This window comes from Cyprinodon variegatus, unplaced genomic scaffold, assembly GCF_000732505.1.
Source record: "Cyprinodon variegatus isolate N-32 unplaced genomic scaffold, C_variegatus-1.0 Scaffold165, whole genome shotgun sequence".
Taxonomy (NCBI): domain Eukaryota; kingdom Metazoa; phylum Chordata; class Actinopteri; order Cyprinodontiformes; family Cyprinodontidae; genus Cyprinodon; species Cyprinodon variegatus.
Genome location: NW_015150618.1, coordinates 769,019 through 796,345, shown reverse-complemented (window position 1 = coordinate 796,345; position 27,327 = coordinate 769,019). Strand labels below are relative to the sequence as shown.

At 38.0% G+C, this 27,327-nt stretch overlaps 1 protein-coding gene across 1 annotated transcript in view; it reads left to right on the top strand.

Moving 5' to 3' along the window:
• Positions 1-27,327, top strand: part of pex14 (peroxisomal biogenesis factor 14) — a 73,510-nt gene that overhangs the window by 35,425 nt on the left and 10,758 nt on the right. Inside the window, exons 4-7 of the mRNA XM_015378162.1 lie at positions 5,882-6,007; positions 13,778-13,857; positions 16,278-16,380; positions 22,804-22,901. Of these exons, the coding sequence (XP_015233648.1) occupies positions 5,882-6,007; positions 13,778-13,857; positions 16,278-16,380; positions 22,804-22,901 (407 nt within the window). The remainder of the gene's footprint in view (positions 1-5,881; positions 6,008-13,777; positions 13,858-16,277; positions 16,381-22,803; positions 22,902-27,327) is intronic.

Below are 27,327 nucleotides of genomic sequence, written 5' to 3'. Positions count from 1 at the left end.
GTGCAGCAAATAATACAGTATAATGAAATACAGAATAGCTTTCCATTATTGTTCTTTTTTTATGGTGTCGTCATTAGGTATAATTTATATCTTAAAAATTCATCTCCCTACAGGTCGATCTGAAATGGGGGTCCAGGGGTCATTCCACAGGTTTTGGAACCCATAATAAATCCCCAATCCCTTTTTTGTCTTTTCCTTTTATATGTAAAACATACTTTCACCTCATTCCCTTTTCTTCAGGATCTAAGGCTTCTTTTATTTGTTGTGTTCTTCCCCTCAGCAAATAGGGAGATCAGAGCCTGCAACCAATTTACCAAGCTGTAGTTTAACTTAAAACAAGAATTTCCATGTTTTAGATTTTATACTTTATAAAACTGCTACACAACCATCAAAGATAGCAACGGCTATTAAAATGTACATATATTAATCTCAATGCGGTTTAAAAAAACAACTCACATTTCAAGGAGAAACTGATTTTCTTTTCTGTTATTTCTTCCATTTATTTGGGTAAGCTGAGATCACTGCAAGTCTCACTCAATAGTCTGTCACCATGCAGTCTGCTGTGGTCAGATGAATCAGGAGTCCGGGGACACATTATTGCTTATTTGACCGTGAAGTCTCGCTGCACAAACTCAGCACATGGTTTACACCACTTCCTGGCAATGAAGATCCGCTGTGATCTGCAAACTTGCCAAGATTTTCATTCAGTGATCCAACGATTTTCATGGTGTGAATTTAAATGGGTAACTGAAGAGAGTTTTTTTGGCATAGGCTTCATTGTAAATTTATGTAGCAGGCTAACTTCATGCATTTTTTTTTTGTTGATGCACAGAGAAGCTATTACAGGATTTCTGATTGAAGCTTTAACATCCTTTTCAGACTACCTTTACACTTAGGACAATTCGTATTCCTCAACAACTTTTCTTTATGGTTATAAGTATTTAATGCATTATCATTAAACTGAATGCCAACAGATTTTGCTTTAGGAATTTAAATTCAAATGTACATCAAATGCTCTTTTGAAATCTCCTTTTTGTGTCCAATACATAAAGAAGCATGTATGGATACTAAGTCATAGTTTTCCTTTCTATCAATGCCAGTAATGTTTTAGAGCATGTTCTGGATGCTACAGTTTCCTCTTTTTTTTTTTGACAGCATAGACGTTTTGTCCAAACTCTACTTTCTACACAACATTTTTGTTTCAAATATTAATTTAACATCATAAAACTGTTTTCTACATCAAGCTTGTCTCCTAATAGCTGTTTTCACGCAGAGCAATAAGATGAAGTGCTAGGCTAGAGATTTACATTTGCTCTCTGTTCTGATTAGGTATGCAATCATGTGATCGGCTTAAAATTAATTGTTAACTTATTAACTGATGATGTCCACTTCTTTTAGTGCTTTAGTGTTGCCAACTTCCAGAAGAGTGTATTATTGTTCATCATGAATGAGCCATACCAATTCTTAAATCAGAAGAATTGATCCAAACTAAGTCCGGAGTGGGAATATCTGACTGTATTTACTAGGGACAAGAATAGAAATGCACTTAACGGAATCTGTTTCTTAGCAGTCAATAAGGTCCCTTAGTTATCAACTAAATACCACCAACGTAACCATGCTGCATGTCGGAGCAGCGTTTCTTTTTTGAACAAAAAATGTACTGATGTGCTAGTAAGGGTGTGATGACAGAGAAGTTTACGTCGCTTCGCGAAGCATTTGAAACAAACATTTTCAAAAGACATGATGACATTAAGCATAGTTGATTTTGAGGGCTTTCATGAGTCAGTGAACTAATGGAACCAGGTTTTAACATTCCTCTGTCAGAATCACCCGTTTATAAGCACAACTAACGGCACAATGTTGTTCCCACCACTTATTGTCAGATGACATTAAAAAAGAGACCTATATCACAGTTCTAGTCCACGCAATTGCCACAGATTGGCAAATGGTCTGGGAGTTTGTCAGATCGGTGTAATATATCTTTAAATTATAATTTAACATCTCTAATCTCTGGTCCATTAAAAGTGTATCACAGGTTTTGTTCTACTGACTATACTGTTTTTATTCAGTTACCTATTCAGTTCCTATTTAATAATATTTCATGAATAGTGTTAATAATATGTGAAAAAAAACTTTTTTTCCCCAACTTAATCAACATTTCATACAGCTTACACAATGAATTGTTAAGCTATACTGATGTGCTTGTCTTGAGAAAATACAGCTTTCTGTATATTCCTGTGATTATTTTTTCCCAACTTTTATTGTCATTACACTGTCACAAGTACATGGCAATGAAATTCACTCTCTGCATCTAACCCATCCTCTTGGGGAGCACTGAGCATCCATTGTGCGGTGCCCGGGGAGCAGTTTGGGGTTAAGTTTCTTTTGCTCAGGGACCCAGAGTGGCAGTCTGTGGGAGTGGTGCTTAAACTTAGAACCTCAGGATTCTAGGCTCTATGCCCTAACCACTAAACCGCCACTCCCCTTCTTATTATACACCCCCTCCCTTATTTCACACTGTAGCCTTAAAAATAATGTAGCCCTTAATTTTACAGTAAGATCCTCTTAGTAAAAGATAGAGCCTTTTTAAAAAAAGAAAATGTCTGCTTTTCATTTAATCACTAATAGATCGGTAAGATCAGTTAGCTGTAGATTAACTAAGTTGATAACTTGGATCTCTATTTCTGAAATGACTCTCTCTCTCTCTCTGTGTGATTCCAGTTACTCCTTTCCAGGAAGATTGCTTGAATTTAACTGCTTGTTCCAGCAGCTTTCCACACTGCCCTCTCTTTTATGTTCACAGTTGTTTGAACTTAGCACAAATAGTAGGTCACATTGCCAAAATAGACTGTTAACTTTAGATGTAAAAAAAAATCTCTATTTTCAATAATTAATGTGTAAACATTAAACATCTATGTGCTGTTTTTGTTCCTTAAAAAGCAAAAATAGACTTTTTAGTTGGGTCTACATTTTCTTTGTGTTCAGAACAAAATAGTATTGTGAAAAGAAACTGCAACTAGCCAACTTTTATTTTATTTTAGCTAGACCTGACAGCAGCCAATCAGAATGGCTAAATGTTTCAATTTAAGCTTTAATCATCACAAATGGCAGCAAATCAGAAACGGCTAGCAAAATATTCACATACTGATGACAGTTATCAATTATAAAAAGTTTTAGTTGTAGTCAACTCCTGTTGACTGTTCCCAAACACAGCATGCCAAGGAACCGGCCCACTTTAGAGCAGTCCTACAACGCGGACAGCTGCCATTTCCAGAAGTTCTCTGATGACTCGGCCATTGTAGGCTGTGTTTCTGAATAGAACGAGCTGGTATCGATTGGTCATCATAAACTTTGTGGACTGGTGTGAGAAGAGCCACCTGTGTCTGAACACCAGTAAGACCAAAGAGATGGTGATCGACTTCAGGAGAAGACTCCTACCTTATCTCCTGTGAACATCCAGGGGCAGGTCATAAAAACTGTGGGGAATTTCAAATACCTAGTAGTTCACGTCAATAATAAACTGGAGTGGACTCATAACACCAACACCCTGTATAAGAAGGGAAAGAGCCACCTCCACCTCCTGAGGTGGCCTTTGGAGTGAGCAGGCCCCTCCTTAAAACCTTCCTGACTCTGTGGTGGCATCAGCCCTCGTCTACACTGTTGTCTGCTGGGCCCCTGGCAGTGCAGAACGAGACAGAAAAAGGATGAACAAACCGGTGAGAAAGTTTACAAGTCCAAGTTTACATCCATCATGGACAACAGCTTCCGCCCTCTTAACCAGACTGTAGAGGAGCTGAGTAGCACCTTTTGTGAAAAACTTTCACACTATCTATAAAAATGAGCGCTACTGCAGGTCAGTCATCCCTGATGCAACCAGACTCTACGATGCTACACTATAACGGCAATAACTTGTGCAATGTATAATGTGCAATTACTGTTTAATACCCTTTGCAATAACCTGTTTCTCTATATTTGACACCCAGTGCAATAATTATATATATAAATATTGATATCCATCTACTGAGTTGAGTTCTACGTTATCAATCTGGGATGGCTGCCGTTCAGTCTGTCACTAAAAAGGAGGGACTTTTAGTACAATGCTTCAAGCTGATTGGGTGAATTGCCAGATAGTACCCGCCTTACATAATAAGCATTCAGCCAATCCTAGCAGCGAATCATTGTCATCCAGCTTCATAACACAAATACCCAGCTTAATAGCTTCAGCAACTTGGTCGTCCATGAGAGCCACACACAGAGACACAATGATCTTAATAGGATTTGTCTGCAGCTTCTTGAGTGTTTTCACTAGTGGAGTAAGCTGATAAATCAAACTTTTAGCTTTCTTCAACTTCAGCAATCACTGCTCCACTCTCCATGCATTGCCACTGTTTTAACACCTCAGCTTTATTTAGTGGCACAAGGTGAGAGCAGAGCAGTGAGCATCCTCACCAAGTGGGATTCACCACTGGCTGCTTCCCCACCCTTCCCCACACAGTTTGCATGGGGATCCCACCCAAATCCACCACCCTCTGCGGTGGATTTGATGGCCAAAATATGACCAAATAAGTCATTTTAAATTGAGTCCCCTCAGATCTGCTGGCTACTAGCTCCCTTGTTTCACCAGATATAGCTTACAAAACTAGGTGTCCCTTACCTTAACTATTCCCTCAGAATTGTCATAGAAGGTTTAGTGTCAGTTATCTAAAAGGCTATCAATTTCTTTTTTGGGAGGGAAATCATTGAATATGTTATTACCAAATCATGTTTTTCTTACCTCAGTAGATTTGCATTTTGAATTGACTTGAACGCATCCTGATTGCTCTAAATTAGTAAAAAGCTAATTTGACCTCATTGCAAACGCTTCAAGATATAGTTTGGTTCCCAATAAAATCCATGACAAACTGTGATAACGTTGCATTGTTCTTTTGATTATGGTTCGAACCATTTTCAAAAAAACAATTACTCTGTTTTTCAATAAAGAATTTAAAGAGCATTTTTTGTGTGTTTCCCTAAAAACACTTTTTACAGCCAAATAAAGGAGGCTGAAGGTGTAATGTAAAGTGTACAGATGTTTTTAAATGTTCTTTGAGGCTAATATGATTCAGTATCTACACACCAGATCTATTTTTTCTTTGTCTTTTGCTTTCCTTTTAATTGTTTTTTTCATAAATGGGTTAAAGTTGTTTTTAATATAGTTTTATCATAAGTTGTGTAATTATTTCCCTTTGTTTAGACCAAGATACTCATTAAATGATGAGACCCACAGTAATGGCAGCATATGGTAGATGAAATAAAATCCTTTCTTGCCACAAAAGGAAATGTTCATATTAGATTTTTTTCTCCTCCTCCCCTCTGATTCTCCATCTGGGAGCCCTTTGCAATTTAATCATCACTAAAATCATTAAAAATATCTGAAGATTAAATTATATTGGCATTTGCAAAATTATGTAATGCATTTACATTACAATGAAGAAATTAAAATAATGCATTTTCTCTGTCTGGGGTGTATGAAATCTCCACATGGGAAATATAACTGAAGAAGTGGACAGACTCTTATTTTATTTGCCTTTGGTGGCAGTTAATAGGCTAGCAGAGGTTCAGGTTTCATTGTATGAACCTTCCTGCACTTCCTTTGATGGATGTCCCTCAAAGTCTCAGTGGTATTTATGAATTATAGAATGGAAATGCATTTTTGAGAAGTGTGCAAGTGAAATTGAATGAAATTTGTAAATTGTACTTAAAAGATGTGTTGGAAGCTTGGCAGTTGGAAGCTCGGGAAGTATTTAAAGTTTTATTATTATAGTAAATGAGCCGTTTAGTTTTTTCATCTTTGACACTGAGCATCTTTTTAATATCTAAAGGAGTTTTGTGTTCATTTCAGGACTTACTGATGAAGAGGTCGAGTTGGCCATCCAACGCTCTGGCAGCACAGAGCAAGTCCTGCCTCTAAGCCCTGTGGGGCTCCAACAACCACCTTATGCATCTCAGCTGACTCCAGCACCACCCAGTAAGTACATCCTGTATGTCATTTTCTTCCATTTGCAGCCTAGGCTCAACAATGATTTAGAAGAAGCCTAAGTCCTTCCATCCATCCATCCGTCCATCCTTCACGCTTATCTCAAGCATGGTCAGCAGGGAAGCTGGTGCCTATCTCCAGCTGTCTACGGGCGAGAGGCAGGGTACACCCTGGACAGGTCGCCAGGTCATCGCAGGGCAACACAGAGACAAATAGGACCAACCACCATTTACGCACACATTCACACCTAAGAAGAATTTAGAAAAGCCAGTTTACTTGACAGTCATGAAACCAGAGTAACCGCTCAGGGAGAACATGCAACATCCCCGGGAATCGAACCCGGAACCTTCTAGCTGCAAGGCAGTACTGAGCAGCCAAAAGTTAGTCTAAGTCATAAATTCAAAAAAAGTTAAAAGCAAACCACTGGACTTTGTTTTTCAAGTGTGAAGATGTTTCGCTTCCCATCCAGAAATCTTTCTTAATTCAAAATGTCTGAAGTAGCATTGAGTTCCAGGCTTAAATAGAGTTGGCCAACAGAAGCCTTGTTATGGCTTAGAAAACATGCAAATTGAACCGAAAACAGGTCCACCCCTTTGTTATATCGTTGATGTCGTTGTTGGCCTACCTTAACAGGTGCGGTACTCGGGCTTCCTTCCAGTACAAATACATGGCGGCGAAGTTAATTGGCTTAGGTGTGACAGAATTTATCTGCACAGCCAAGGGCTGGAGGGGGTCTAGTTTGGTGACCAGTGGATTTCTTCCCTGGTTTTTCGGAGATGACATGATTTTGCTAGCTCCTTCCTGCCAAGGCCTACAACATGTGCTGGGACGGCAGTCAAGTTTGAAACAGCTGGTATGAGAATCAACTCTCCAAGTCCGAGGCCATGGTTCTCAATTTGAAAATGGTGGCTTGTTCCCTTCAGGTTTGAAGAAAGTTCCTGCTTCAACTGAAGGACTTCAAGTATCTTGGGGTCCTCTTCACGAGTAAGAGGAGAATAGCGCTGGAGATCGATAGACAGATCGGTGCAGCTGTAATGTGGACACTGCACCGGCCTTTTGTGGTAAAGAGAGAGCTGTTTGAAAATGCAAAGTTCTCGATTTACCGTTCAGTCTATCTTCCTACCATCACACATCGTCATGAAATCTAAATCATAACTGAAAGAACAAGATCCTGGATACGAGCGGGTGAAATTAGTTTTCTTTCTGGCTGGGCACTTCCTTAGGGATAGGGAATAGGGTAAGTAGCTTGATCACCTGCAAGAGGTTCTGAAAAAAGCTGCTTCTCCTCCACATCGAGAGGAGTCAGATAATGTGGCTTGGACATCTTTTTTAGGTGTCCCCAGAACGACTCCCTTGGAAAAGGGGAAGACTCGGAACACTGTCAAGAGTCTATGGCCCCTTTTTCTATATAATTTGACAAAGATACATTTTTATTTGTAGTGGTAAACAAGCACAATGATTGGGAAGTAGCTCTTGGCTCATACTGTAGCATTGAGTAGTTGTTCAATTGACTTATGAAGCCTTTTAAACACTGAGTTTTAAATCAGTTTTTATGGGAATTTTGAGCATCTTAAAAAAAAAAATGCTAATTAGAAGTGTTTCTATCTGGTTTCTGAAAAGGTGATACAAATGATAAACTAGAATTATGAGTGGGTGTGATAAACAGGAAGTGTCATGCTCAGAACTGAAGGATCCAGTATACAAGGCGGACAAACAGAATTCTCATAATGTTTATTGACAACAGAATCGGAGTAGGCGGTGTCGGCATCTGAGACAGGAACATCTAAAGTAAAGGATCACAAACGTGTGAGTCACTAACTTGGTCTTATAGTTCAGTCCAATTCCAGAAATAGAGGATGGTTCCAGCTGGCTGCCTGCCAAAGCGTCGCGGCAGTCGCCACACAGAGTTCCTGATGTATCTGTGGTCGAGGACAGACAGGAGATCAGAACAGAGCAGACAAATGTAGGCAGGGTGAACCAAAGGGCAAAGCCAAAACCGATATCAGTGACGTGGTCAGTTGTCACAGCCAGGATGTCAGAGATCCAGTGAGGTGCTGAAGGGGAATCCAGGACTGAGTCGGGTTATAGGCTGGAAGAGAGCAGGCAGACTCAGTGGTCGGGAAATGCTTCAGGTCGGTACACACGCAGTCAAAGATCAGACAGGAGTCAGAAGACAAGTCAGGCAAACAGATCAGATGGGAATGGACAGGCTCAGAAGTTAAGAGGTAGAACAGGTCAGGCTCAGGTAGTCAGAACACAAGAACGCTAGAATAAGTCTTACCAACAGCTGGAAATAGTCTGGTACTAATGACTGGTCTGAGGGCTGGTTAAATAGTGACTAATGCAGTTGGATCCAAAGATTGGGTAATGGGAACTGGGAAGAGCTAAGAACGTGTGTGAAATGAGTAATCAGACCATGCAAAAGTGCTGAGATCATGACAGAAGTAGAGGAAGCAAACTAGAGTGGACCACAGATCAGTAATGAAGAAAGGTTTTAATGAATATGTTGCAATCGGGCAAGTTGTACCTACTTTGTCATCTAGTATTAGCAATGATCCATGCCATCTAGAAACATCAACAAAGAAATGCAATTCTAATGCTTACATAATCATGAGGATGCTGACATCCTTACGCATAAACATAGCATTAGGATGCCGTGCTTATGCATTACGATGCTTACATAAGCAGTAGGAAATCAGCTGTGGAAACCACTAATCAGTCATGTCAGGTAAATGTCAACAACGTCCAAACTTACTTTACAACTGTGTTTCAATCCCTTCTTTAGAACGTTTACTCTTTTCACCAAAAAGTTAAAAACAATTTCAGGTGAGTGTTAAGTTTCTTGCAAAATTTAGACTGTTAACCATTCTAGGGTTCCTGTGAAATGGCTCTTACCAGTGCAAATTCCCCGGCATGTGTCTCATATAGTCAATCGGTTACTGATTAACTCCCGAAGACACCTTTAGGAACAAAATAATTCTATTAAATTATCCATAAACGTGAGATGTTGCAGCCAGGCCTATACACAAACTGTGTGGTATAGCTGAGATCTATTGGTTTTGTGCATGCGCCTGGTTTTATATATTGCTTATAAATTCGTACAAGGTTCTCTTTGCCTTAATGTTGACTGATAAGGAAACAAAACCTCACCAAATTCTAACACCGTTAACATCACAATCTCTGCCATTACAGCTATCTTGTGTTGTCATAGACAACACAAGATAAGTTCACCTTGTCATAAGCTCACCTAAGGTTACATTTTTTTGTGTTCTTACAGCTTGCATCTTGCCATCTGTAAAAACCTCATTCTAGCCTTGCTAGTCAGTACTATGCAAACTGTACCTTTAAAAAAATCTATTTTACTCATTCTTTCTAAAGATTTGAGTGCCCTTTCACACTACAATATTCCAGGGCAGAGGATGCCAAAACAATTTCACACCATTTGGTTTGGATTACCTTCATGCTACACTTTTGACAGGGACTAAACCTCTTGGACAATGCCATACCGTTACGACAGCTGCCCTTCTTGGCTGTTATCAGAAGGAGCTGCCCAGTATAAGCAGCAAAAAAAAAAAAAAAATGGTAGACTGACCTACTGTATGGACCTACAATCTCTAAAGTGTGTTTCTCCTTGTGAGAACAAATTTCCCTCTGTCCACTATCTTCATTTCTGGTAAAGTTTAGATTTCTTTATTTTTTTTTCATCATGAGAGAGGTTTATATTTCATTTCATATCAAAAACAAATTTCTAGGTAAAAACAAACAAAAAATAAAACAAAAGAGCCTACCAGGGGTATGAATAATTATGGCCTTACCAATTTATACACATACATACAATTTATACACATACAATTTCCCGAAGGGAGTAATCCCAAGGGATTAATAAAGTCAAGTCTAAGTCTAAATCATTAGTACTTTTACATTACTAATTCTGCTTAGTTCACCTAATGGTCTATTTTATGATATTTTTCAGCATGTAAGGTGCACCCAGATTCCCCTCCAAGTGAAGAGCACACCATATTTTCCAATGGACCCCATTTTTTTCTATGCACCACGGTTCAGGTTACTTTCTCCTCCTGGCCAGATAAAGCATATAATCACAGTAAACCTGATTACATCAAACCAAACAGCTCTATCAACCTGTAAAAATGCTGGCCATTTAAAATTTGATTTACCAAACTAAAAGGTTTTAAAACTCTTTCACGGTCCAATTTGGTACATTAATATATAAGTGACCTTCTCTTTTTATTAAAAGCATCTGGTTTGTCCTGTTGCAGAACTTGTTAGTTTATCTTTTGTGCATTGTTTGTTAGAGCCCTTCTGTTCCTTCTGTATATAATATAAAAAAAAAATAATAATCTTCAATACAAGCCTTAAAGTCATGCAGCTCCTTATTTCACCTTAATTTCAGGTTTAGACAGTGAGAACATAACAGCTCACATACAAAGTTTGTGACGTCTGACGCCGTTGCATTTCTGGCAACGTTCAACCCTGGCGAAACCCCTCACCACAACCTGTATCTTTATTACACCAAGAGGTTGTGAATCCTCTGTCCACAGATTTGCCAATGCAGAATGAAGTCCGCGTTATGCTTAACCCATATGACAATGATTCCAGATGTATTCCACCCTCATTTATCACCACACTGTCCTTGACTCCCCGGCATCTCATGTTTTGTAATGAAAGTGATGTTGATGGGATGGCCATGTAGTTAGGGAGACTCGCAGCTCTCCGTCCATAGTCGGGGGTTTTATATCAAAACGGCTATGAGGGAGCTGCATAATGAGGTGAGAGCTGGTCGTCTTGTATGGGGGGTCATGCTGAAAAAAGGGGGCTACCTTCCTCTGATGTCCTTCTTATGGGGACGGTGCACAGGGACCCGCATCCATCTCTGTCGCAGTAATGGATACTCTGATCTCTATTTCCACACGGTAGAAGGACAGGAAGGCCTCCACTGAACCCAATAAATTTGAGAGGAGATTGGAAAAACGGGGGATGGAGTCCACAGTTCCACAGCTTAAGTGACCAAATAAAAAGAGGAAGATGGTTGTGTGGAAGTGGGAAATAAAAGAAGAAAGACAAAGGAAGAATGAAAAGCCCTAAAGTTGAGGGGTAAGAGCAATGGGTGAGCCCTGGTGATGCATTCAGGTATCATCAGGGTCAACCACCCATCCCAAGGACTTTAAGGCCTTTCATATGCCTGGGATTCTGGGACAGCTGACAGTTTATCCCAGCTTTAATGTTGATGAAGACCCAAATTTATACGGTTATCATATGGATGTTGGAGAATGATTTAGAATTTTTTTCGAATAGGAAAGGTTAGAGGTTCATAGCAGCAGTGAATCTGCCCTTGAGTAAGGAAAATAAAATGACATTCTCCCTGGTAATGTACCTTACATTTCGGTCTGAGTGGGGCTCCTGTTTTATTTGCATGTAAAATCACAAGTGCTAAAGCAAAAGATCAATATAGTTTACTCACTTCAGGCCAGTAAACATGCAGCACATTATCCATTAGGTGAAATCAGACTTGTTACAGAATATCAATCCTGTGCATGTTTAGCTTGAAATCATTTGTATTCATTTTCACCTTTCTGGTGTAAATAAATGAAGAATTTGCATACTTCCTTCAGACAGGTTGTTTAGTGACATTTTCAGTTGAATGCCTCTCTTAAGTGGGGAATTTCCACTTTGACAGGCAGTTGGCCTACCCAGATGACAGCTTGCACAATGGCACACTTTCATATCATCTGTCACTCAGCTTCAAAATGCATAGAAACAAACACTCTTATGTTTCCGTTAATCTTAAGTGCTTTCCTTGCAATTTCTGTTCATATTAATAAAAAAAGTAAAATTTTAATGTTTCATTCTAATTACAAGTTTTTCGTTGCCAAATGTTTCTTCTAAATTTACTTTAAATCCTTTTTCTTTAACTTATAGCTGCAGTTCGCATAGCTCTTACAGTCAGCCTATCATATTTTTTAATTATGATTCTTAAACATTGTCATTTAACATTGTAATTGACTACTAACAGGTTCATGTACAATCCACTTCTTTAGCTCAAATTACCATGAAATAAATGTGATTTGTTGTAAAATGTAATCATTGAATCTGTGTGTTTAGTATGATGATAAAGGCCCCTTATTTCTTGCATAAAAAACTGATTTTAAGTCAAATTTAATCATAGAACTGAAGGTAAAAGTTGACAAACTCACCTATAAATACAAATTAAGATATTTTTAAAGAAATTCATTCAATTTCACACCACTAAATTCTGTTAATTTTTCAAACCATGCATTTATTTTTTGAATTGCCTGAATTCAGGGTAAGTCTGAGCAATTAAATATTGGTTTCTAATGGCACAAGTTCCTGCCCTTATGTTTTTGCCAAATTCTTCCACTTGAGCTCTGGATATCTGCAGCTTCCCAAGAGGTGCTTACATTTATGTCTGACTAATGTACTTCTTGTCCTATGATAGTTGGACTACTTTATGTCATAGCAGTTTTGTAGTTGTGCCATTCAGTTTATTTTTTTCTTCAAATATTAGATGACACAGTGCTCTGTAAAATGTTAGTATTGTTTCATAAGCCAGGGCTTGATGTTAACCATCGCCCGATCTCCCGGGGCAAGTAGTTTTTATTGTTGGGAGAGTACAAAATTTCATTTCATTGCATTTGCCCGCCGGGGAAGTGCAATGATTGCCAAAAAAAATTATTTATCACTCAATAATTACTTTAAAATCACCGACATTCGATGAAAACGACCCAGAAGCGTTGCCAGCGCCATTTTGGTTGTTTTGTACACATTCTCGCGTGATTTGAAAAAGGCACGTGATTTGAAAAAGCCTGGTGATTTGCCGCAAGATGGCAAGATTTTTGTCCACCTATATTAATAGTATTATCTTGTATAAACATACCGTGACTCTAAAATAAAAGTTATTCATTTGTGACATTGACTTCTGTCTTGTGATTTATCTTAAGTTTTTAACCTGTCAAGATTTTTTTTGATTTTTAACATTACAATTTATATTTTTCCAAGCACACAACAGTTTAAGGCAAAGTTTAGTTTGAAAAGAATGTGCAGGAAGGATTGAAAAGCATGTTAACACGGTAATGTAGGCTTGAGTTCATTTTCTGATGCATGCATACTGTATACACACCAGGAACCTGTAAACTTAAAAAATAATAAATTACAAAAAACATTTTAAAAACAAACATGTTCATTAATATATATACAAAAATGATTATTAGGAACTCTATTTATCAAAAATTATACTGGGCAAGTAAAAATAGTTTCTGGGCAAATGAAATGTGAAAGTCACTTGCCCTTTGGGCAATTGGTAAAAATCCTTAACGTCAACCCCTGTAAGCCAATCATACTTCAACCTTCTCATCAACTTTCTCCCTGATCCTGTCTGCTCTTCTCATTGGCCTTCATGATGCTATTTATTCATTTATGTTTTCTTGAAAACCTCTGAGGCCTTCAGATAACAGCAAGATTTATACTGTGGTAAATTACACATGTGAATTTTTTTACTATATTTTTAAAACATTTTGAAAACTTGGTAGCCCTGTAGACTAGTTTGTGCTCATAATTTGACAAAAATGTATACATTTAATTTAACAAGTGAGAGTATTGCCTTTCCTGGTACTTGCTTGTAAAATATTGATGTTATTTTTAGCATTCTTTCTTATTATTCTATACCTTAGAGATAATGTAGTTTCTATAGATCAGTGTTTAATCATCTTTTCTGACTTATTCCAGCAGGCTACAGATGGAGAGACTACGGCGCGCTCACCATCATTATGGTTGGCATCGCATTTGGCTTTCATCAGCTTTACAAGGCAAGTCCCACCACAGTATGGTGACCATTTCTTCCCTGAATTTCAGATTACAGTAAATGCATGATAAAAGTACTTGCAGTCTCCACACTAGATGTATCCTTTGTTGCATCGAAATATGCAGCATCAGTCTATGACAAATTATGGTGCTTGAGCTAAAGGCTCCACTGCAACATGAAGCATCATTCAGATCTTGTTTTTGAATTAACATGCATAATGATCTCATTCTGACCTCTGTTTATGTATTTTATAGCATATATATTTTTCCCTCTAATAATAAATTCTCCAGCACAGCATACAACTTGTTTTTGGACACATTACAGACTAAAATAACCCCCCTGTTTTTTATTGGGCTTGAACATGAGCTCATGAGGTCCCTTGTCCACAGTGACACTAATCCCACAGCGCTTGGTGGTTGCGCTCTAAGCGACATGTGGAAATGATTACTCCAGTTTTAAAAGAAAGCAGGAGCTCTAGCAATAGTTTTTAACCTAGATGACGGGCCCCTTTACTTTGTGTGTATTGGAGAGATAAGCAGAGGACAGCAGAGGTGTCTGTAGATGTTATTTATTCTCCCTGCAGAGCAATTCATTAGGGATCTTGAGCATATTCCTGGTCTTCTCTCTCATCAGATAAAAACACACTATCAGGCCACAGTTTCCTACATAGGGAAACGCTTCTCTTGTTTGGAAGGTGGGAATCCCTGGTGGGATGGCACAGGTTGCTGTCATGTCACCAAAGTGTAGTGCCAGTCGCACCATATGTCCAAATTTTTACCCAGACTTTATTTATGTTATGCTGCATCTTGTAAACACCGTGCTCACAGCATCCCACTCATTAATTACAACACGTTAACACCTTTTTAGTCTTTTTTTCCTAAAAAGTGTTTATTACTTGTACCAGTGTGGCACCTTGAACTGCAGAGAAAACCTAACAGGGAGTATAAAACAGGCGGTTATTCTTCCTCCCCCACAAAGTGTCTGCAGTGCTTTACAAAAAGTATTCATACTTCAAAGTTTGCAAAATATGTTTTATAAAATTTTTAGTCTTGAATGTATTTAATAGAAATTGTATGTTATAGATCAACACAAAGTAGTACATACTTTTAAATTGGAAGGAAAATTGATGCATGTCTCTTAAACATTTTTATAACCACAAATCTGAAAATTTTACTGATTTGCAATCGCTTCCTTAACCCTAATGCTTCAAAGTCAGATCCTATTGAAGAGAGCAAAAAACGCTTTATTTGAAGTGTAGCCAGAAGGACAAGAGTAACTCTTATAAAGGAAAGGGATATAGAAAGAAAGCCATGATAAGCAGTGATTGCTGTTTGCTACAACTTATGTAGGGCACTCAATACTCGTAGAAAATCCTCTTAACAGATGGGATCGAAATTCAACTTTTTGTCCTACTTGCAAAATACTACATAAAGTTTTAAAAAGAAAAAAGAAAAACTTTGTGCTTCTCTCAAAACACAATTTTCATAGTAAAAATGTATAATAGCAGCATCATGCTGTAGGGAGACTTCTCTTCAGCAGGGCTGCTGTTAAGAGATGATAGGAAGATGATCTTACTGAGCTAGACCTATTTCGAAATGATAAAGGGGAGGAAACTTCAATCTGGAAAGCTGCTGGCGGTGTACAAATAAAAGATTTGCAGCTTCAATCACGATGGAAGAAGGATCTGTATGATATTGACTCAAAAAACTCAATGAAAAGGCACCACTTTTATTATTTTTTTGCATAACTCTTATTTAATTTTATAATTCATGTCAATTTTTTTTTTTTGTTTTAATTTGTTTTGGCCAATTACATGTTAAATTACCACTTATTATCACTCTATAGTATACACCTTTAGAAACGGACACTTTCACAGGAGGAATAGAAAGAGTTAGAGGCAGACATTTTCCTTACAATGATTAACAAATGCCCTGTTGTTCCTGTTTGACTTTGATCTTTTTTGTGCTCTTTGCTGCAGATAAATTAGAAAAATCCTGATACTCTTTGTGATTTTTTTTTTAATGTTCATCAATGTGTTTGTTGAATATCCTAACACTTTATCTAGACGTACAATAATATATGCTCATACACCATTTATAACCATTTTCTTATTTATTCATCTGCTTAACAAATTACTTAAATGAGTAATCATCTACTAAGGTTTCTGATTGATTCTCTCACTTACTAATGGTTGGAACAATAAATGTATGTTACAGCCTTCATTAACAACTATTAACAGCGGTTCTGACTATTTGCTGTTGAATTACACAAAGTTACGATGAAGTGTTGTCAGCCAGTCTCGTAGCCAATCAGTAAAAAGCCTTCTTTGACCTAGCATATGGAGGTAGCCTTGTCTTTTTCCTCATCTTCCCTCTGCTTTGCACTGGAGAGAAGTGTAATCTTGTGCCATGCTTTTAATTGCAGAAATACATCCTTCCCCTCATTATGGGGAGCCAAGAGGACAAGAAGCATCTGCAGAGGATGGAAGGCAACATTGCAGCAATGAGTGGCACGCTGACACAGACAGGTGAAGATTAATATCTTCATCACTTTCTCCCTCCTTAACATTTTCCCTCATTTATCTGTCGCCAAAATCGGGGGGCCCCGCACATTTTTAACAAATGACGCCGCTGTCATTTCTCTTTAATTTGAAATTGCTTGTTTACTGTCAGGCTCGGGCTCAATTAATTACGTTTCGCTGAAAAGCTCTTAACCTCGGAATATTAATGAGGAGTTGGGGAATGACAACTTTTCTCAACCCCACACACACACCCAACCCTCTTCAATTCACCCCTCCATGCACCAACCTCACCACCATCCGAAACCTCCTTTGCCATCATTGTCAGCCACCCTCTCCTCTGTAGGTGGGCAGAAAGTTCATTTTAATTTTGTGTGTGTGTGCGTGTTTTTTTTTTTTTTCTTTTTTTGGGAGGGGGATTTATGTGTGTAGCTCGGCGCTGTGGTAACTTGGCTCAGCGTTGGCCTCAGTGTAACTTAGTGCGCGGTGACAGGTGCGGCTCCCATGTTGGACAGGTGAGGAATCTCAACCTGGCTGTCAGACAGCGGTAGAGAGAGATGAGGGGAGAGAGCTGCTTTTCCAGCTCTTTGTCAGTATAATTAAAAATCCAGGGAGGCGTAAATGAGAGATGCACTCTGAGAAACTCTGGTCTTGTTAGCAGTAGTGTTACACTGAAGTGTGTTTTCACCTGATTCGTACTAGTCCCGGTTTCATTTTGGGTGGGTTAGCAGCTAAACCTTCTCAGGCACGCAATTATGTTTTTTTTGTGTTAATTTTCATGCGATATCATGTTGCATTTATGCAAAAGCTTTAAAGATAGTCAAAGCATGTTTAAGTCCAATGTCGTGACACCATTAGAATGATTTCCCTTGTAGACATGCCTCATTGCACAAACCAAAACTTCACAGTACCTTGGTGTTTTAGCAATTGTAGTTTTTTTTTTTAGAAGTATCAGAATAATTTGTGGGCCATTGTTGTGAGCACAAAGAGTTTGACTTTGCAGTCATGCTCTTACAGTGTTTAGTCATTAGGGATGAATGCATAAAACAAGGGAAAAATCTAAATTGACATTTGAGCAGAAATGTGTTTAATAACACAACAATTAAAACTAATCAAAATGGTCGCAAGAAAACTGGGAAACAAAATAGGAGGAAATAATTGGTTTTAGATATTTTCAAAGTGCCAACAGCCTCAGGATAGGATGCAAACAACATTTCCATCTCTTGGTTTAAATAAAAGGCAAATACATTAATAGTTTAAGTCACTTAAGTTTAAGTCAATAATCTTTTAGAAAGATAAAAATGATCAATGCCATTTAACTTTTAGAAGCTGATGGGTTTCTGTTGGGTTTTTAAAAAATGAAAAACTTCCCACAGTTGAAAATATGGCTGTTATCATTTTATTCAGTCACACCAGGGCTGTCGTGTCCCGACTGTTCTAGAAAAACAGAGGGCCAGGAGTTGTGTGAGATGGCGTGCAAGGTGTGTCGCCCTAAATCTGATTAACAAATACACGCTGTTTTATGGTCATTTTCTCCCAACTATGCAAACACATTTCCCCGGGTTATTTCACTGCCCATTCTTGCTGCTACTTATCATGTTTTGGAGATTTGCCAGTGTGCAACACCCTGTTTAGTTTGTCAGTGCGGACAGGATTACAGGGAAAAAAAAGAATGCTCTCATGTTTTGTCAGAGGGAAAGTGAGACTCAAATAGAAGGGGAAAAAAAAAAAGACATTGGTCTTTTCTTCAGCCAGCGTGTAGAACTAATTTGCTATGACTGCAGTAGCCAAGCTGCTATCGTAGTTAATGACTGTTGTAGTTAACAGTTGGGGAGAGGGGTTGCAATTACACTGAGAGTTTTCTCCCCCCAGCTTCCCCTTTGTCTTCCTCTCCCTCTTGCTTTCTCTCTCATCGCTGCACTGAGTAATAGCGAACGACTGCCTTGCTGCTGCCAATTGCTTGAACCCCCTTTTGTTAAAGTTCATGTATTTCTCTAGTGCCAGGCGCAATGAGGTGATGTATCCTTTTGAATGGGGACCACATTAGTCTTTCTCACCAACCCCAGCTAAGAGTAAAAGGCCTTGACTCCCATTATGATTTCCCTACAACTTCACACGGACAATTAATGAAAGGATCTTGAAGCTACTTCAGCACAGCTAGGCTGTAATGGAATTGCAAGGCTGTTGGGGCACTCTTTGTTGGTGGGAGCCATATTGGTGACCAGCTGGCCATTAAGGACAGACACAGGGCTGGACATATGTAGTGTACATTGTAGCGAGGTATTTACTGAATAATTTACTGAATACACAATGCACAGCCTCCTCGCAGCAGCTGCAAGCCCTGCACATTCTCTCACATGCACATGTGCAGTCGCACGTTGTGGGTACTATCTTCTTCTGATTCATGCCTAGCCAAAGAGTTTGACTTTATTAATATTCTTGGCTTCATTTCAGTGATATCATGGAGGAAGAACTTGAGCCTTTTTGCTGAGCAGCTTGAGCACAAAGAAGCTAACAATGACACTTAGAGATGCAAAGGTTTGCACTGTGAACTGTTTGACCGAAATTAGTGCAAAGTCAAACTAGGTTATTCTCATTTTATGGTAAAATAATTTGCATATAACAAAATTTGCAATGTTTCTATTAGATTGTTAAACTTATCAGTTAAAAATAACACATCAGAAGACATTTAGGATATTTAGGGGAAATCTTTGTACAAACATAGATTACAGCATTTCATACCCTGTATCATACATTTCAGTTAAAGCAGAAAATCCTAAATCATTATCAGGCCTTATTTATAAAATGATGTGATGGTCAGACACCAATGATTATTTGGATTAAATGACTAATCATTCAGTATTTTTTACAAACAGTTAAAGCTGAAGTCTGTAAGTTTTTAAAAATCACTTTTTTGTCATATTGGCTAAAACTGTCCCTATGCCCAGACAGCAGTACATGTGATATGTAACCTGTGAAAAAAACTGCTTCAACCGCCTACTGCCTGTATTTCAATCTGGAAAGAATAATTCGGGACGAGTCAAAACAACCAATCACAGCCAGAGGAGCGTCTGATGGAGTGTCAATCACAGCTCACACACGCAGCTCAAACCCGCCCCCCCCTTCTGGTCGCATGCGGTAGCTGCGCAGATGCTGTGAGAGGGATGGAGCTTGGAGGTGGGGCATGAGTGAAGCAGAGAGGGTGGGGGAGTGGCGTGAAACCTGTTTTTCTTCAAATTTTCAGTCGAAGTCTGCTCTCTCCTCAATGTTACAGACTGCAGCTTTAATTAATAAATGGTTATTTTGTCCTTGCACACACCCTCTGTTACTTTACGTTTTCAGGCTTGACTTGTTCACTGCAAAATCTTGATTTTAATTTAGAAAAAGGAAATTACAAAATACTTTTTAATGTGTGATTATATGTAATTTAAAATGTAAAATATGAAAGAAGAGTCAAACCTGAATAAAAACAATTGATTTGCGGGCTGTATTTGCTATATAAACCATCAAACATAGAACCTGAAACAATGGTGACACCCAAGACTTTTGTTAATAACTTAATAAACAGTGTAAAATGTTTTTTGTCAGTCATTAAAATACTACTTTATTTCATATCCCTTAGCTGTTCCTCTGTTGTTTCCCCCCTTAGTTTTAGGACTTTTCAGAATAAAAGTACCTACAGCTAAAGTCCATTCATCTGTTCTGTCTCACACCAATTCAAGTTGGAATGACAAATGGGTGTTATGAATAAAATGATGCTACACATTTCATTCATGTAACTCATAAATTTTCCCTTTCCAGGTTAACATATGTTTCAGCGATGTTTGCTTGTTTGATGCTTATTGCAGCAGTGTTACTATCCAAGCGGAGCTCTGCTTAGCGCAGCATCCAGTATAGATGATGCTATGCCTACAAGTTCTGTAGAGCATGGCACATTTACATGGTTCTACTTGTAAGATTTATCATAGACATTTTTCACAGGAGATGTTGTCAGTGTCGACAGTTAATCGTTACAGCCCCCCAGGAACCTACACTTCCAAGGAAAGAGACATAATAAGGAGGCTGATCAACTAATCAGAGGCAGACTCGGGGAAATGGGAGCATTATATTACATTATGAAACCAATGAAAAATGGTTTCTTACAGTTTCTTTTCTCAGACACTTTCTCCAGGCTTAGAAACACCATCTTGAGTTTCAAATAATTTAACGCCCCATCTTTTTAGACACTAGGATGTGTGAGTGGGGATGTAGACATTACATTTATCTAGGATAGACTTATGTTTAGCATGTTTTACCACCAATGATAAATATCTAGAATTATAACTACATAAGTATTATTTCAAAACTATGTGATGCTATAAAGACAAATTGAAAGCAAAGGAACTTTGACAGTTATTAAGACTAACCTTTTCAGCATAATTATTTTCAGTTTTAATTCAGTTTACTGATATAGCACCAATTTACAACACGTCATCTCAAGGCACTTTACAGAGACAATTCAATCAGATCATATAGTCAAATTGATTCAAAGTTTTCTATCTAAGAAAAAACTGTTGATTTCATCAACTTATTGACTCAAAGGCAGTGACTCAAACCAAGCATGCTTGTATGACAGTGGAGAGAAAAAACTCCCTTTTAACAGGAAGAAAGGAAGGACATAAGGAAAAATCCTATCTCTGCCATAAGACTGAGCTTAGTCATTTTAAGGCTTTATATGTGAGAATGAGGATTTTAAATGTTATTCTGGATTTAACAGGAAGCCATTGAGGAGAAGTTAAAATAGGAGAGATATTATCTCTTTAGTTTTCATCAGAACTCTGGCTGCAGCATCTTCAGCTGAAGGCTTTTAACTACAGTTTGTGGACTTCCTGATTGTAAAGAATTACAATAGTCCAGCCTTGAAGTAACATATGCATGGACTAGTTTCTCAGGATCACTTTCCAGAATTTTATAACATTTTAATGATTATAGGAAAACGTGTATCTCAATAAGACTTTGTATAGACTAGACCCATGAACATAGGAAGTATTTTGAGGGATTTACAATTTGCCCTTGTTCAAATCCAGGGTTGTGTGAACTACAGTATGGCTTTGTCACCAGCCAATGTAATTTTCTATACATGGTGTTACACAGTTGTGTGTTTAAAGCGTGCTTTCAAAGGTTTCTTTCTCCAAAATAATGGAGGTGGATTTATTTTTTTTCCTAAGTGTGAAATGATACCTGACGTACCTCACCAGCAACGCTGTACATGCTCTCATAGTTACCCGCACATCTGGATAAGCTGTTCTGTGGTGTGGTGAATTCAAACACCTTTTTGTCTCCTCTTGATTAACAGCACACACCCTGTCAAAGTGACACCTTTTTAAATAAGGATAACTTTCATTTTTATTGCTTTCTCAAAAATGTTGGTCACTTTTTGGGCCACTAAATGAGAGCGAGACTTACAATTATCATTGGCGTTTGAGCTAAACCAGCTTTTCTGCTTAAAGCTACATGCCGTTTCTGCACGCCCTAAAGATCAAACGTGTCAGCACCCCACCTTTATTAACATAGCTCCACCAGTTTAAACACAGGTGTTACTACAAGATGCTCGTGTCTTTGAAAGATCAAATATATTTTTTCTTGTGTTGGTGTTTTAAAACAAGTGCTGCTTCTAAGCATGGCTCTATCTTTTTGTCAGGGGTTAATGTTAAAGCGGAGGGTACTTTACATCCAGCCCAGCCGACTGCAGCTCGGGCTTTTAACCATGGCCTGACAACCTCAGTGGACCACCACAATATCTGTTGATGTTAATCCTATTAGGCTTGATTTAACACTTTACACGCCCATGATTTATATGAATGTTTATTGGTTTTCTGTAATATAATCAGCTCAGGGAAACTTAATGCATTGTTTGGTAATACATGCATGACTGGAAGCAGGGGCACACAGGCCTGAAAAAAAAAACCTGTGCCCGGTGTTATTTGAAATCATACACCTTCGTCCAACACCAACACTTGAACTAATTCAATCTTCAAAGTCAATGGAAAAAGAACAATATTTATTAGGATTAGGAGGGACATTTTGTCTGGCAGCCTCCTCCAAAATGAAAGCCTTGGTTTTTACTTTGTTGATCGTTTGAGGGTTTAAGATGCATTAGTAGACAGTTTCTGGGTGGATAATGGAAGGTTAAAGACTGTTATTTAATTTAAGTTCAGACACTAGAGATTAATACCTCCATGCTATGTGAGGCTCCTCATTTCCCACCCTCTACCCCAATGCTTCAGAAAAAAATGATGCCACTACAGTTACATGGTAATAAGTTGATTGTAATGTATTAAGTACCGCTTTGGATCAGTGGCACACGTTAAGCCTCAATATATCAACCGTCAATAATAAATAAAATAAAATTTCTTTTACTATGTATTCACTGGCATTCTACTTGTTTCTCAGTCACCCAGCTGCAGCAAACCCTGGTCCATATCCAGGAGCTCCTGGTCCAGCAGCAGCAGAAGATTCAAGAACTGTCACAAGAACTGTCTACAGCAGAGGTACAGTAGCCAAATGTTTTGGTTGTTTAACCTTAATAAGTCACTCAAGCACAGCCAGTCAACCGAGAAGCACGAAATACATCCCTCCCACTTTTGTAAATATTTTATTGCATCTTTTCATGTGTCAACACTAAGGATATGATGTCATATATGATGTCATTGACCACAGCATGTGTAACAGTTCTCATTTGCCATCCCCTCTAAAAAACAACAAACAGCTGTTTATGTATTCCAATCATGTGACATCAAAGTTAGTACACCCCCAAGAGGAAATAGCTAAATTGCGTCAATTTCTTATGTAGAGCAACATTTTTCTTTCAGACACTACAATTGTTGAACTTCAAATGACCAATATAGGAGTGCATGAGTGTGATAACACCAACTTTATCTCACCTGCTCCGTGTTCAAAACGTAGAACTTGAAAAAAATGAGTCACATGACCCTAGAAAAGGAGAATGGCTATTTTCGCACATTTTGGACATTTTCACCCAGGGTTATACTTATTTTGCTACCTGGCGTTAATTCTTTGACAGATGTGTGTTGAGTAATTTTACATTTCCAATTTTACACAATCTATAGATTGAAACATTGTTTCAAAGTCTTATAACTTTATTGGTAATTCATGATAAGATAGCTAAAAAAGGAATAGTATAATACAAATGGTCACTTCACTTTTGTGTGGTGTTGTTTATTTGAAAGAAAAACGTGAGAACAAGAAATGACTAATGGAAAACCAAACTCTGAAATTGGTGAGAAGGAGAGTTGTCACGCACAGCAAAAGTATTTTCAACCTTCAGCTTTTTGTTGTTCTGTTCTGTGACCCAATATCTAATTCCAGGGTCACAAATGTTTTAGCTAATAAGCTCTTAATTAGTGTTTGTGGAGAAATTGGTTCTTTCCATTTGTGCTAAGAGTGCTGTTGCTTTCTTTTTTTTGTGCTTTCCATAGGGACCACACATTTCAATTATTTTTATTTTTTGCATATTATGCTCAGACAGACCCCATGCTACATACTTTATAGGAGTTCATTTTGTGCATTTGTTCAAAAAAAAAAACTAGTTTTTAGATTTATGAGCTATAGAAAGCAATTTAAAGGCTAATTGTTATTTATTAATGTTTAAAATCTTAAAGATTTTAGGTTTTCTTGGTTTCAAATATGTCATTTGACCTTTAATGGTACTTTTTCCTTTACATCCAGCCTTCTAGTACACTTAGTATGTATCAAACCTCATAATTTAACTGAGAAAAATCCGTGACATTACACTATTTACAAAAAAAAAGCTTTCTTGTGGCCAAACTCACCCTTTAGATTGCCTATTTTATGATATATGCCTTTTTATGAAGGCTGGGCCAGCATTAGATTTAAGACTCCTGAGGAGCTCGGTAAACATAAAACTGCAAGTTAAAAACTTAGAAAGATGATGAGAGAGACCAGCTGTCTATTTGCCTCTTTGTCTTAAAAATCCTTTATTCTCTTCAAGTCATAACTACCCAAAACAGACAGGCTTATTGTGCTGTATATCATCAGGAAAGAGGTAACAAAAATAAGGTACATCTCATCATGAAACCATAATCTTTAACCATACTGCCTTGATTTTTATTGGCCTTTCTCTATAATCTACTCAGGATATGAAGTGTTTTAGTGAATCCAACATAGTGATTGTTTTTAAAATCCATATACAGGGATGAAATGTTGCTAGAGTTTTATACCACCTCTCATAAATCACTTTATGATCCAAAGGTCTCTAAAAAGGGCCTCGAAAGCGACAGTCTTTGACAATGTTTTATCCCCACTCCTTGTTAAGCACATGGGTCCATGAGTGTAGCATCTGGATAACGCAGAAAAACATATGTGGACACATCTGCTTCGGCACAAATGAATAAAAAAAGTATACATATCTCTTCCCTGGAAGAGGTTCATGAAGTGTGCTATTATTTTCTTTTATTTAAGCTTCTAAACCACTCTGTATCACTGCGTGTTGTAGAAAACAGCGATGATCTGATTTGACCCCATGCTGTTCAGTGTTGATGGTAATTCCTCAGCCAGACAAAAGGTCCAATTTAAACAATGAGTTTCCTCCGGCAGAAACAACAACTGTGGTTCTTTCTTCTTTTCATTTGTCATCCCTAAATCACAGATTGGATTAAAAAGTCTACTTCATTTACTATGAGTGCCCTGTTGGACAGAAGTGGTGTATAAAAAGTATATTTCCCATCAAAACACCCATTAAACAAATCATAAACCCTGCTTTATAGTCATAGTGTTGATCTTAAATTTTCCTCGCGAGCCGGCGCAAGGCCCTCTGTTGTCTCAAGCCATGAGGGAAATTGGGAAATTGTTTTCAGGTCGACAATGTTTGATGAGAAACACATGTTGGAGCTGGGGAGCTACTTATCATTCACTGTTTGTGGCTTTCAGGGTTTCGCTCCACTGTGCTGCTTAAAGTGCGCCACGCTTGGCAATTATACCTCTCAACACGGAAATGTGCCTTTAACCCAAAACACATGGAGACTTCTGTTTCCTCAGCTGCTAAGTAAACACTTCTCATAGCTTGAAACCACTCTCTTGCGGTGTAGGTCTGCTGTCCTCAAAGCGGGGGACGTCATTATAGAAGGGAGTTTAGACAGACGGACGCGTGTCCACACACACACCCACCCAGAGGACGGAGGCTTATACAGCACATTTCCAGACTGGCCTGTTTTCTTACTTAGGATTCTGTGAGGACATGCTGCTGTACAGATGCCAAACATACTAGTATCACCTCTGGTAAATATGCGTTAAAACCCCTAAAATAAATACATCTTTTGCTGAGGCAGCATACGGCCACAGTGAAATATTTCATAACATCCAACCTCTAATTTAAGTATATTAATCCTTTTGGTAAGTAAACCTGATGTCAAGCAATAACTGTTGCTGCAAACTGCCTAATTATTGGCATAATCGTTTTAAAATTAATTTTTCCCAATATATATATATTTTTTTCTTATTATAGGATACATTTTTAAGTTAATCAGAGACTATAATGATTTCCCTTTTTCCATTGGTTTATAAGGCTGCACCAAACCTTTTAAACTCTAAACCACGAGTTTTCTGGACCCTGGAACTTTAACCTAAACAAAAATAAGCCAAACTTTTTTTTTAATGGATGTTTACTGTACTATAAAATTTCCAATAAAATAATTTAATGAGGCCCCAATTTTCAGCGATCGTTTAGCAGAGGCATGGGACTGTCTGGACTCAGGTCATTAGTCCATCACAGGACATACTGCTTCAATGGAATAATAATTCATTTTAGGATCTTTCACACATCCGTTTAACACATTTTTCAATCTCTGTACACCACTTAAGTGTTGCAGATAGATTTGCCTCCCAAAAATCCATCTCAGATGTTTCACAGGCAAGTCCATTTCTACCCCATTATCGTTACAAATCTCCGTACTAACTGTGTTTGCCCTGCTGTCTCAACTTGCTGATCGTTCTCTTTATTAGTGGATACTACACAGAAGATTAGAAAACGCCTCCTTGCTTACACAAGATAAAGTGCCAGTAGGAAAAAGCATAAATAGAGTGAAATCAATTGCACTGTACCAGTGTTTCCTCTCAAAAACACTCCTCTGGGGAACTCCATATGAAACTAATTCCATCATAAATATACATGCGTTACAAAAAAAACCCACACTGTCTGCCAGTGAAACAACTGTGAATTAATTTGCCTTCAGAGTCTCTTAAACGAGGCTTGTTAAAGATCTTATCTTGCTGCTAATAGTCCAAAGGCATTTATCTTCATTTAGCCAGATGTGCTGCCATTCTTGGATTCTGCTGGAGTTGGTTTATTTTTGGGGGATTCTTTCCTCTCTATTTTCATAGAAAACATGTTTCTCGCACTCCCCCCGAAGCACTTAGTTAAACAGTAAAAAGAGGCTGACCCCTATCTCAACCAGGCACCCACCCGAGACGTATTAGTTACAAGGCTTTTAAACCAGTACGCAGGGAGTCTTGCTGTGAGCAGTATTTACTCAGTAAAAACACACAGCCTGGCTGCACGTTGGTGGTTGATGATTTAATGGCCTGTATCTCTCTCATAGTATGTGGGTATTCTTTGTTTTTTGGGGGGAAGGTTGACTCATTTGTTTTGCAGTTGTTTGTTCATGCATAATACTTTTTACAAAATGCTGAGGCGTCTATGTTCTCCAGCCGTTAGCAATAGCACTGTATGTTTATTTAAAACAAAATATACAACGATCAGAAAGAAAGAATCAATACAAATTTCTATTTATTTAGTGTGAGCAACACAAAAACTTTGATACAAAATGGATAATTGTTAAATTTTATAGGGAACATGCTAAATTTTAAAACTTGTCCATGAGAGGCTTTTTTTATTTTAAATGAGGGGAAATTAAAGCTACAGTGTGTAATAATTACAGG